Genomic DNA, 14,308 nt, shown 5'->3' on the forward strand with positions numbered 1-14,308 from the left:
GTAAAATTAATACCTTGAAATTGCTGTTTCACTTTGTTTGTTAAAAGATTATCGAACTCAGTTGAGCCTTATAACTATTACCTTACGGTACGGTCTTTATTTAAATTATCTATAATTATTTTATCAATCTTTTTTGGAAATTCTGTTAACATGAGAATGTTTCTGAATTTTTCTTTTTTATATATAATTCGGGCTGACGAGCTGTTTTTTGAAGGAAATACTTCAGTGCGTAGATGGTTCAACATCGTAATGAAGCGCGGCTAAAATGGCCTTTAAAAATAGGTCACTAGTAATGGATAATTCAGATATATTATCTAGAAAGACAGATAATTAATATACTGCTTACTAAGAAACTAAGTAATTATAAGTTATGAACAAAGTTAACCAAATCTTCGAAGTTTGGAAAAGATCACAAATTTAAAGTTTCGATTTGTCTAGGAATATTATTTGCATTACCTAAAGCTTTTTCTTTTTATTCAAATATTTTTATTTAATGATGAACATACTGCTATAGTATAGACATCGGATATTTTAAATTAATTTATTTCTTTATATTTTAAAAAACTAACAGGTTTCGTTCACATCTATTTAAATTAATAAATAAATTTACTTTGACAGATTTAAAAAAAATCCTTTTTGACCTCACGATTTACAATTCCCAATAGATAATCTTCAATATCATCTATTGACAGGCTTCGGTTACAATTTTTCAGGCGTCTGAACGCAGAGCTGGTACTTACCTCGCTCAACGAATAAATATCGCAATAGACATAGACATAACATTTATTACTAACAAAACACACACACAGAAACATATAAAATAACAATAATCAAAGAATAAAAATAATTAAAAAAAAAATAATAATAGAGAGGTAACAATTTTTTTAAAGAAAAAGGTTTAATTGTGTAATGCGTGTGTGCTGTGGTTCTAATTGGCCCTGGCTCAGCATTACGCTGAGGAGCAGAGTTATTGCACAGAGCTGGTCATTCTGCCAGAGACCACAGCAGCTAGTTTGCGCCCCAGTCGCAAAAAACAAATAAGAATCTAATAATCAGTAAAAACAAATAATAATAGTAAAAGTTAGCAGTGTACGCAAAGAAGAAAAAAAGTGTAAATAAAATAAAAAAAATTGTTAAGAAGTAGATAAATAAATATTTTTGGGCGGATTAAAAACTACAAACTATAGCAAGGTAATGCAGCATTACAAGTACACTACCACTGGGACCAAACTTTTTACATTTATGTTAGTTTTCGATTTAAACATTTTTAATTAATCTTAAAGTTAAGAAAATTGTACATACTCTATAATTTTAAATTTATTTACTGAAGACGCGCACAAACGACGTAGCGACCTAGAAAATAAAATCTCTTTGTTTTAATTGATATGAAAAGTACTAATATAGATTGGTCGCATTCTATTGTTCCAATGTTTTCTTAGTGGTATTAGAAATAGTCGTTTAATAAATAGGTCAAGTCTATACAGGAAAGAAACTCGTCCTTTGTTAGCTTTCTCATACGTGGGCCACAAAAACTGACAATTAAAGTTATATTCGAAAAATAGGATGAATAAAAATTGCTTTCACGAATAATGAAATGTGTTTTTTTGTTTTTATAGGAAATATCAATTAAATATTAAGTGAAATATTTGTTTATTGTTACGAGGTTTAAATTGTGACTGTAAATTTAATAAAATATTTTTAGAACATAAATACAGCTATTTATTTTATCAATATATGGTATAATTCAATATCTGGTCATGTGACGTGTCGTGACCTATGTATCATTTATTCAATAGTCAGTCTTAAGTCTCTTATTACGTTAAAGCTTTACTTTGTCAGATCTTTTTATTTACCATAATTTAAAAATTTCTTTAAACGTCTTAGTATAATGATAAACTGTGTAGCAAACAGTTTCAATTTTGTCTTAAATTTTATGAATTGGCGACTATAATGTATAATAGAAGGTATTAAAACTCATGTTATGGCTAAAAGCGTGCCCTATGTAGTAAAATCAAATAAACAAATCAATATATTTTATTTCTTAAATTACCATTTGCCAAAACGAGTAATTAACAAATTTTATACCTAACGTAAGCTTATACTCGTATTCTTGCATACAAATCTAAAGCTATTTATTGTCTTTGGTTTATACACATACTACTAATTAAGACTTCCGTGATCGATATAAATGTAACTATATTTATTATGTATGAACACATCTAGCTGTTTACACATTAAGGTCGCATTATAGAAGATACGATCCATTTGCGATCTATGTCTACCTTATATATCGTGTTTCTTACGTACTGTCGTACTTTTTCTAACTTTAATATATAACATAACTTAAGGAATTATTTAGTATTTTTCTCAAATAAATACCATTCTTGATAATAAATTAACATATAAAACCTTTATTTAAATAATTATATAAATCGTCGTTTCGAGTGGTTTCCAACAATCAAGATGAGCCACAGAGTCACTTTTTTAACGAACAGGAGGCAGGGACAGACGGCTTACTTGATGTTAAGTGATACCATTGCCAGAAGGCTCGCAAGTATATTGCCGGCCTTTTAAGAACTGGTACGCTCTTTTCTCGAAGTACTCGGGTACTATTTTCGTCGAATTGGTCAGAAATCCTTCAGTAGGCAGCTGGTTCCACAAAGTTCCCTGGTGCTTTTATCGATATCCGTTAAAGAACTTTCAGAGGACTGGTGTGGATATGGTACAAAAATAATAATACTGATTTGTGTCATCTTAACCTTTCTAAACACACACAAAAATGGGGCTACCATTATCAACATTAAAAATTAAGGAAATCGCTATAAAGTATTTCACTGCTTGCCCATGGCCCAACAATAAAGCACTTAGGAATTCGTGGATTTCCAATAAATAAAACAGTCTCAATTGCGGACTGTTGAACCCCATTATATAGTTGTTGTCCTATAGGTGTTGGTAGTATATTTTGTCCTAATAAAATTGTAGCCGACTGATGCAGATAGATGATATTGAAGAATATCTAAGCGCATTTTAAATCGAGATGTCAAAAGATGTGTTGAAGTAAGTTTTTATTTATTGATTTACTTTAAATAAACAAATTTAATTTTGATACTTATAAGTATTTTGTCTTTGATACGATATAAATATGAAACATTGGACACACAGTTAATATATGTCAGAGATTACGTACTAAACGAACACGACGTCATTCGTTTTATTAGAATGGCAACATCACGAAGTCTTACAGGTTGTAAGTTATCAATGTGTTAAAGTCAATTTGTCAGTAGTGCGTAGAATCGATCGTTGAGTACGGTCGTTCAGACGGTAGTAGCTCTCTGATCGGCGCCTGCGCCGGACGTGCGCAATGACTGTGTTAAAGTTATAATGTCAGACGACGGTAGTAACACTAATTTTGCAATTATTAATCGCGTTGAATCTGCGACATGTATACCCTAGGTAGTAGATTGGGATAATTGCGATGTGAAATCGCTTCCCATGAGATGGGGGTATTTTTCCAACTGCGACAATTCTTTGATATACATAACATTTATTATTTCGCTGGGAATTGAAGTCTTTCTCCTAACACCACGGAGGAATGTCTTAATTTTAGGTCATGACCAAAAACTATAATTAATCTAATTCAAAATATTTATCAATATGGATGAAATATGAAGTACCATTAATCAGGCTTACGTCAGCTGGAGTCGCGTAGCACTGGTAATGTCTACGAGAAAAAGCGCTATCGGGCAACGTGCATGACGTAGGCAATATTATATTTCACCTTTACAGAGAATAATATTGTAGTTTAATGAAAAATATACCTTAAGATATGTATATAAAGATGATATTTAATCTAATAATGAACAAATGACTTGTTCACACACCATTTTTATTTTGTATAACTGTTTAATATTTACATATAAAACTGTAAAGAAATAAAGCCTATCCGGAATTATTGTTCATAAATAACTTTTACTATCTTCTAGTTTTTTGATTGGCTTTGTTTACTTACAAAATTACTTACAAACTAAAAAAAATTAAAATAAAGTGACTATATTCTTCTAAACAGCTTAAGAAGCTTACTAAAAGGAAGCGCCACTACGTAGATCCCAAGTAAAAGCTCAAGCGTGCTTTTATTAAAACTGTAATAATTTAAGTAGCTTTTCATATGTACCCATTAACGTAATAAGGTGTTTGATGATATTATACCGTATAACAAATTAATTCTTTGAACTGGAACTAATATAATTTCGTATAATTAAAATTATTGTCTGCTGTATCGCTGGAGCTCGTTTCGTTAATGAAAATGGGGAATCTTTGTAGGTGGGTAATTTATGTGTGTTGATAGAAAAGTTACGTACACAATGGAGGCTGTCTCTTTTTAGTTGTTTGTCGTAGTGGTCTGGTTTTGTGGCTTCGAACCCGAAGCAATTATGGTTTCACCCGCTCCAAACTCGGGGGATATACGTTAGACGTTACCAACGAAAAATAATACTTAATGTTACTAATTGTATGTCTTTATTAATAAAATAATCAATATAGCTTAATTTTTTTTTATTCCTAATTATTATTGAATACAAGGCCTACTTAATTATTATTAATCCAAAAAAACAAAAATAGTTGATAAATAAATGTAATACTACAACTAATTTAGGCTTTTAGTACCTATATATATTGGATTACTCATTAGTGATGATATACTTAAGTGCAATATAATCTTAAAAAACTTACTATATAAAAAGCGTACATATCATGAATAATTCAAATGGAAGCTTAGAAGAATGCTAAAGTTCAAATATCACTTGTGTATAAATGGACCACAGTGAATAGCAAATGCCACATTACTCCAGGCAAAGAAATTCCTTTGTGTTTTAAAACTTGTGAACTCTGACCGGAGTGAGTTCCTCGGTTGCCAGTTCATTTGAAATTCAGTTCATTATATCGTACCTAAAATACAAAATAGGTTAAGAATGTAACATAGTGGTCGATAGTAGATCATTTGTTCATAGAAACGAGAAATAAAACATTGAAGTCCCCTGACTGGGCCATGGGCGGCGGTTAGCATTTTATTCCATTCCACATGTTCGTAGCGCGAGAAATACAAATAATTAACAAAATTTCTATTGAGGTAGACCTATTTGTTTGTAAACTGGCTGAGTTTACAAGAGTTGCTTGCTATATTGTTAGTTATAAGATTTAGGATAATCGGTGTTGGTAATATTTTGTCGTTATATCGAATTAGTTGTAACTGTTAAGATAGAATAATGATGTGAATAAATAAATTAAAAAAACACTCAAAACCGTACAATAAAATTAATGGTTACTTAAGACCTAATGTAAAATTCACAATATGTACCTATGAATAACGCTCGTGCTAAGGTAATAAAACACCCCTTAACGAATTGGAGCTACGTTTATAAATATAGTAATTCATTTGAAGATTTCTATTCGAGTCTGTCTCGTTGACATTAAACTTTCAAACGTATGCGTATGTCGTAAAGATGAGATTACACTGTTCTTGTAATAAAAGCTGGAAGTAAAACATTGTAGGCGGTTGAGTGCCTGTTTTATTATGCCACTTTAATACGGCTCCCATTTAATTTCACTGATTACATCTAACAAAGTTGGATGGAAATGGAGTGGGGAAGAGCTTACTCTCAGGTGCAGAGTTGAGACTTATCGCTACGACTTCCGTTTGTCAAATATCCATTGGACACTTAGCACTTTAGTCCTGGGTTTCGTCTCGAAACATCAGCCTAAGTGTACGTATGGAAAATGAGAAATGCAACTTAATAGATATTATATGGATCACTAAGATATGATAGTTTACGAAAACCTTTCTTAATAGAGAATTTTGAGAGATTTATTTTAACAAATTGATTGTTTTTGGGTCGGGTTAAAATGTAAAGTGAATATTATTATTGTATATGTCTATGTTGTGTAATATATTCTATCCCTACAGAAAAAAAATTATTTCGTTTTAATGTATTTCTTTTCATAATTGTTCAATCACTAAATATTTAAAGTCAATAAAAAAGAAGTTAAAATAATTAAACATTAATCTGTGTACATCTTAAACTACACATTGGCTGTGTGCTCAAAATATTTTATACTTTTATATCATTATTATTATATAGTTGTTTATTAACCAATTGGGTGGTACAATGGTACAAATTATTATTTAATCGTACAATCAACTTATTTCTGTAAGAAAAGTTCCCCATTCTAATTCCATTTTTAGTTTTATTATTTTTTCGAGCAGCCCAATAATGATTTTCTTGCTTCAGAACTGCCCAGAAGCGGCTCTAGTATCAGCAAGGGTGCTCTCTGCGGAGGGTGCTCCAGCGACCCGTTCTGCCTCCGGCGTGGAACGACGACCATCAGCCCCGCGTCCACCATTACACAAGCGAGGATCGGGCTCTTTACTTGGCTCACAGCCACCACCTACGTACAGGTAAGAGTAATTTCTAGAAGTTTACAAATGAATGAAAAGTCAAATTCTTAAATATATGTATTATTATTCCCAAACATTTAAGGTACAAATGTTTTATTCACAATTTATGAGCCAGTACTAAAGTTAGCGTAGAACATAAGACCCAACAAATGCTTAGTAATAGAGAAAATTCATCCTTCCGTAAAATTGATAGGTTAAATTAAATTAGCTTTGAGCCTGCGAAGAAAATTCCATTGCCTCCACACCGAGGATGACAAATTATGCGATTAATGAAAATAAATTTAATATTGCTCTCCAGTAAATCTTGGATATGACGTAATTCTTTTACTATATTTTAATGTAAAGCTCCTTATTTATAGACGTTCTACTAGCTTTAAAAAGCTTGTGTAACGTTTTAAAAAGTGGAGGCATTGTTTAACTAATATAAGCTTCCGCAGTACTAGCTAACTACCTACTCAACTTTTGCATATTTATGAAGATACAACATAGATATATACAACAACATACAAGTCTAGATCACAGTTTCACTGAGCTTTAGGAATATTGTAATCTATCTATATCAAGATTATTTATTTATTTTAAAAAACACATGATACACAGACTAGAACCAACTAAAACAAATGTGTAGCCTCGATACACCTCGGACGGCGTCATTAAAATGTTTATGACAAATTTATTAATTTACATTAATGAAGAAAGACAAAAGAAAGCAAAAATAACAAAATAATATAACAAAAAAAGACGAATTATATTCTAGATTATTTATCTATTTCAAAAAGACACAGACTTATCAAATGCTAAGAGTCAAGTGCCAAGATACCCTTCCTATAATCAAACAAAGTTTATTTACATGTCTATATATAGATAGATATAGATATATTACATTGTTATTTAAAAACAATTTAGTAAAATTACAAATAGATATTATTAATTATTTTTGTAATCCTGTTTTGCTACATTTATTTGCATATTTTCCGTATTATCTCGGTAATATTTTAACGACATTCTGAAATAACTTCATAGGTTCGAAAGCTTAGTTGTTTACGAATTAATTAATGTTTATACAGGTAATTCCACTTTCAAAGTAAACATTTAATGTTAAAAAGTAAGTAAGAAAGCAAAAGGAGATACTTTATACGCCATTAACTTTTAATATCAATACCGTTTTTAAATCACTGTGGAGTAGTAAAGAAAATCTTGGATAAACGTGTTCAGTAATAGTGTTCCTTTGTTTAACTTTTATCTATTCAATCTTTGATAATGGCCTACGCGGTCAATACATCTCAGTCGTTAAATAACAAAGGTTTTATATAAAAGAAAGCATTGCTGTCATTGGCGGGGCTAAATATTATAAAACAATATTTAGGTGCATTTGAAATCTTTATGTTGGCGAACCTAATTAACAGATATTAACTAATGACGATTGGGTGATTTGTTTCTGCGAGGGTCTGAGATAACCACTTGATAGATATTTTATTTAAATGTGCGTAAACCAAAGTCGGAAGTCACACTAAACATATCTTAGTCGTACTAAGGGTCTGTTTCACAATGTACGGATAAGTTCTACATAAGTTTCAAATAAGCTATTTATTACTTATTGATAGGATAAAGACTATTGTTGCGTTTTACTACAGATAGCGCTATTTGTCACATAAAGTCCATCATAAGTTATGAGTCCGATGAAACGCGAAGTTTCTTATTCGGAACTTTTATCTTCCAAATAATGTAGGTGTTGCAAAGCTATTTGGTACTTTATCCATACATTGTGAAACAGACTAAATGTGACTTCCGTGTGTCAGAAATGTATTGAATTTTGACATATAGTCATAGCGAGCGTAAAATTAGACTTTAAATCTCAGTCTGAAACCACTTTAACACGTGTCGTTTAGTGTAAGGCAACTTTTAACTTGTTGTAAAGCTCGTTAGGGGACTGAAAGCTTTTCAATGTTGTGTAAAAGTTGCAGCTTGTATTTTATGTAAAATCGATATAAACCAAATACAAGTTTTCTAACCGTTACTACACTATGAAAACAAGTAAATGTACTGAGTTTTCAAGGCTTATATAGGCTATAATTTTCATGATATATTTTGATTGGGCAAACGGACAAGAAACTCGACTTATTATAAGTGATACCACCGCCCTCATTATAGGTGATACCAGCCCAGAAATCTCGCCTTAAGGTATCTGATGCCATATAGTAAGACAGAAAATTCCGTAACCAGAGCGCATTATAAATAGGATTCGCTTCCATTAAAATTATTAACCTTAGCGAGCATCTAGGTAGAATATAATATTCTGCCCATAACACTTCGACGTCCGTCGTTCCACAACTGAGCGTTTTTAAGGCAGTTTTGCCGCGCACCACCACTATGAGGAACCAGTTGCCCTCTGAAGTATTTCCGAACCGAATTCGACTTCAAGAAAAAATCCTATCAATTCTTAAAAGGCCGACAACGCACGAGCTATTAAGAGTGTCCACGGGTAGCAGTATCACTTAACTTCAGATGAGCTTCGTTCCCGATTTATGTATGTATGTTATATGTATAAAAACAAAATTGGTAAGGTCAGTGGTAATTGGTGACATCAATTAATTACCAGGTCCCACAGAAAGCTATTGAATTACATAAAAGCCCTCTAAGTTTAAATTAACATTTTTTCCTTTTACTTCTAATCCTAATTTATTGAAGGTGTCAGGATGTTATTAAGATAAAAGGCGTTTCGAGTATCGGACAGTTTCTCTTTTCTTTTACATTTACGTTTTTTATAAAAGTCTAGTGTCTTAGTGTGATGATACTTTACACTGAACAAAACAATATAAAACTTTTCAGTTTTGTCCCTGGAAAATTTCTATGAGAAAAAACGGCATAATTACTGCTAAAAAATTATCTGGATAAATTCGGCTAAAACTAGTCTATTTTAAAAACAGTCAAATGCATAAACTTGGTTATGCAAATAAGTTACCTTGCCAATGTCGGGTTTTTATTGAAGTGAAACTTCTTTATTAGCGTTGGTTAAAAAAATTCAGTCACGTTTTTCGGTTACGCGTCACATTTTTCCGTTGCGCGCGATCTTCTTCTTGTCCCTACCACGGTTGATTCGAAGAGATTCGAAGCCATTAATTACAAAAATATATAATAACAATAACAATTATAGTAATAATTCTATTAAAATTAATGAAATTCTGTAATAATCTTAGTAGTAATAAGGTAAAATGAAATAATTGTATTATTTGTATTCATGTCTATGATAATAAAAGCCTTATGTTAAACTTTATCTAATTTAACTTTATTTAACTAATTTCTGTGTAGTTGCATGTAGTAGATCATTTTTCGAAAAATAAGGTCATAAAGAAGTTTCAGTTCTGTGACGTGTGTAAACTAGCACACGCACACATTTTCTTTATTATATAAGAATGACTCTATTACAAACTTTATCGATTCTTATTTTAGTTAAGAGGGCGAAATTAGTTACGTTAATGTAATAATTGTTAACTAGAACTACTAATATTAATTATGTTAAAAAACCTAAATGGCAACATTTTGTATAGATAGAAAAAATTGCGTTATCGTTGAAATCACAGTTTTTTCTTGTTTATAGGCACTGTTAAAGTCGTAAATGAACAATAGGAATTACATTTTATTGGATTTTTATTCGAGTGAGAGAATGTCACTGATTCCAAAGGCTTTCAGGATTTTATTGATCCTTACTGTGCCTTTACACATTAACTTGACGAACAGACAATAGCTGAGATTTAATAATGTATTCATTTCCCTCATATTTAAAATCTTTAAACCAGGCTCCATATATTTCTAAGATTATTATTTATCCACAGATATCTTTGGATTCGTATCGCCTTATTTGAGCGTCAATTGGCGAAGATTATAGAGCATCTTGTAAATAATGCTACAAGATATTATGAAAGGGACGCTTTAGTTGCCGATCCTGACTATGGGAGTATTTTAAGCTCACTTCTCGTTGGACCGTGTGCTTTAGAATATTCTAAGGCCAAAGCGCCAGCTTGCTTTTGGACAGACCCACCCGCTGATGAATTGGTGAGTGTAAAGTCTAAGAAGCATTATATTTTACATAATAAAACGAATAGAAACTTAGAAAATGTACTCCCTCACTGTGTTTCTTAGAAAATTTCGGATCATCTTAAAAATATCAGAGCTTTATGGAACTGTAAATATTTTAAATTAATTTATTAATATATGCACATAGACGGCAGTAGCTTAGCCATACCGTCTTTGGTAATAGATATAAACCTGTAATAGTATAAGGTAATAGATATAAAAGGCGGTTTTTACCTTTTGAACCAGGTTAAATCCGCCCTAGAAAATATGTAGATTTTTTTGTTTATGTATAAAGTAAACATATATAAAAGATTTTGATTTGATATTTCTATCTCGAAACCTTATAAGAAATAAATTTAACGCAATAGGTTACATTGTCAGTGAAGATTACTTGAGATTGGAATATATTATAAGACGGAAATGAGAAATTTGTTTTGGGTTAATCCCCTGAGATTTTAACATTATGAATGCGAAGATTTCTAGGGCTTTTGCGCTGTATATCCATTTCATGAATACAAAAACCGTGGAAAAACATGCACGAAAATTGATGTGGTGTGTGGATTGTGGTTTAATAAGTTATTGAATACCTTATGCCGGCGGTTACTTGTTTGTTTTGATATTAGCTAACATGATATAATTAATTATCAGTAATATTTGTTATGCCTAACATGCGAGTCTTGTGTGTTTCATTGATAATTATTCCTCATCGATTAGTATTTTATTCATGTTTTGTTTCACCCGTCGGAAAATCTCGAAGGAAAACTCAAGACCTTGGATGATAGGCATTATAGTTTTTAGTAAGACTCTCAATTACGACAATCTTTTAAGTGATTGGAAAACAAAAGCACCCACCTTCATTTTTATGTATGTTCCTTTAAAAAATATCATATTAATATAAGTAGATAAAAGAACACACTTACGTTAAGTAATGGAAAAGCTGAATAAAGTATCCAAGTATATTATTGAAAGTAATTTGTTCATAAATAGGGCTATAAAACTTCAAATCCCTGAAGCTTAGAATATTGTTTGTAACATCAATAATGATTTAACTGTCTGGGGAATGAAAACTGTTTAACGAATTATACATTGTTTATACTTTACCTTGTTGGAATTTTAGTATCTGTGTGGCGTTTTATTTAATGCATTGGTCATGGATTTTTATAACCAAGTTATAAAGGCTTCTGTTGGAAAGCAGCGCTTATTAAACTTATACGAAATACCTATAAACAATGACTAATAATCATCATTAACGATAATTATACTATTCAAGTGTTTGCATATCCTAACTCTCGCCAGGTTCAAAGACACCGTATGTCAGCTGGAACAACGACGCCTCCATCTGTGAGAAGACCTATTCTTAACTTTAGGAGGAGTCTCAACGCTTCATCCGATGACAATGCGTCAGTAAATGCTGGTCAGTAGTTTGATGTTTTTTTCTATCTCTGGACGCATAGGTACGATTTTTGTTTTAAGATTATTTTCTTTGTATTTAACGTTGTATCAAACTACATAGGAATCTGTTTAAATATGTTACATAATTATATATAGGTTCATAGATATTTCAATTGTAATGAGTATTTTTAAATACTCTAGAAATTATTTCTTTTAGGATCAGGCAATTCTACGGCATCAAGTGCCAAAGATTATGTAGAAAGTTTACATCAGAATTCGCGTGCAACATTATTGTATGGAAAAAATAATGTTCGGGTGCAACCGGTGAGTGAAGTTTCTCATTGTAAAAGATAAGAATATTACGCATGCATACCTATAATAATAGTACGCTGATTGTAATAAATTACAATAACGATTAAACTGAATGATTGAAATAACGATTTCAATCAAAAGACGCAGTTCTTAACTGAATCTTGAAAAATTGTATTATTGCAAAACATATTAATAAAAATGAAGATTAGAACGAAAAAAATTACATAAATAATAGAATCAATAATTTGCAAGGAAAGGGTTACATTTAGATTGATTAATCACACAAAGACCGCACATATTAAAATTAACAAGAAAATGTCACTAATTTTCATAATAACACTTATTATCACTGCCGTGTACTGCTTTCCAGTTTTTTAATGTTTCTTCTGGGAAGGTGATTGAATAGTTTGATAACCATGGCATTTTTAATAACATCTTGGTACTACATGCTAGTACCCATAGACGTGTTGGATACCTTGGTAGATACAAGCATACAGTAGATGTAAGCCTTTACAAACAATTTTTGTTTAAACTTAAATTGTTGAAAGTCTTACAATGAAAAGCTTTTAAGATAACCCCCTTATGTTCAAAAGTTTTCAAACATACAGTAAGTATTTGGCAGTATTCCAGTTTCAAATGTGCTATTTGATATCGGTGTTTTAGAAAGATGTTGAGGAGCCTATGCCAGGATATTTAAGCCTGCATCAATCAGCTGCGGGTTTAGTGATTAAATGGACGCCTAATCAACTCATGAATGGCTATGCTGAAAGCGAAGGGATTGATAAAAGGTATTTGATTTAATAAATAAAATTGTAATTATAGCTTACAGTGTAGTAGTTAGTTTTTATAACATCTTATAGAATATGTAATGATTTTTATTATGTTATGTTTCAAACTGTTTTCTTTCACACTTTATGCTGCGTTGTATATGAAGCGATATTGATACATAAAAATATTTTCAAATTTAATTTACTGAAAGTTATGCCTCTATTTATATTCTATTTAGTACACAGTTCGCATTCGTTTTATATACCCGACTCGAAGGATCATTTTTGTGTAGCTTGTAGTTGTGTGTGTAGCATTCGTTGTCACCTAGTGCATATGTCGGCGTGTCAAAACAAGTGTATTCTGTGCAGTGCTGCCCCCTGTACTGTTTACAGGCGTCTATGTGCTGGACCGCTTTGCTTTGATTGGTATGATTTTATTTTTTAATTTTTGGTAACTAAGAACTAAAAACATTTGTTATAACTAGCTATTATAATTTTTAAGAAATCGGTGTTGGTTTAGTGCCTTCAGCACCCTTATTCCTGAGAAGAGAGCCGGGGATCGAACCATAGGCTGTTCACAATCTCTGATGGACTCTGTCAAGTACGCATGCATGCATTTTGACACTCGTTCGTATGGTGATGGAAAAAATCGTGAGGAATAATGTTTCAAATCCAAATATCGACGACACGTGTCAGGTGTATGAAATAAATATAATCAAAGAAACGCAATCTGAGAACGTAACTCATTCATAGTTGCCACTGGATGAGCAAAGTACACTACATCATATATTTGCTATAGTATAAGTTACAATCTATGTATACTTAAGTATACGATAATCACGGTGAACATAAAATTATAAAAAGCTATAATAATATTACATTTCCAAAATAGAGAAGAAACAATATATTACAAACAAAGAAAAAAAATTTTTTTCTATTGCTAATAAAATTTTTTTTACTTTTACAGTGTATTAGTTTAATACATAAATATGAAACAATTTAAAATGTAAAAAGCTTATTCGATATGGTTTCCATTGCCTGCAACACAGTCCTTTAAACGTTGAGGCCAGATATCAATAGAAGCACGCACTCTTTCCATGGGAAATTTCTTCACTGCCAATCGTACGGATTGTGTTAGGGACTCCAAATTATCATGGCCTTTAGAGAAAGCCGTACTGTCGAAAACTGACAATAAATTATTATCCAGCGGATTAAGAACAGGACTAGACGAATGCCAGTCTTCAGCTCTGATGAAGTCCGAAATGTTCGTTTTCAACTAAGACTGCATAGACAGAGCTTTATGACCCGGCAC

At 31.5% G+C, this 14,308-nt stretch overlaps 1 protein-coding gene across 4 annotated transcripts in view; it reads left to right on the forward strand.

Annotated features, from left to right (window-relative positions):
- LOC123710092 (small G protein signaling modulator 2-like) overlaps positions 1-14,308 on the forward strand; it is a 46,490-nt gene that overhangs the window by 15,381 nt on the left and 16,801 nt on the right. For 2 of the 4 annotated variants that reach the window (XM_045661788.1, XM_045661789.1), the window contains exons 4-9: positions 6,285-6,451; positions 10,285-10,504; positions 11,822-11,939; positions 12,135-12,241; positions 12,893-13,017; positions 13,309-13,422. In XM_045661788.1, the coding sequence (XP_045517744.1) occupies positions 6,285-6,451; positions 10,285-10,504; positions 11,822-11,939; positions 12,135-12,241; positions 12,893-13,017; positions 13,309-13,422 (851 nt within the window). The remainder of the gene's footprint in view (positions 1-6,284; positions 6,452-10,284; positions 10,505-11,821; positions 11,940-12,134; positions 12,242-12,892; positions 13,018-13,308; positions 13,423-14,308) is intronic. The other 2 variants (XM_045661791.1, XM_045661792.1) reach the window with 2 other exon arrangements.

The sequence above is a fragment of the Pieris brassicae genome, chromosome 5 (assembly GCF_905147105.1).
Source record: "Pieris brassicae chromosome 5, ilPieBrab1.1, whole genome shotgun sequence".
Classification (NCBI taxonomy): domain Eukaryota; kingdom Metazoa; phylum Arthropoda; class Insecta; order Lepidoptera; family Pieridae; genus Pieris; species Pieris brassicae.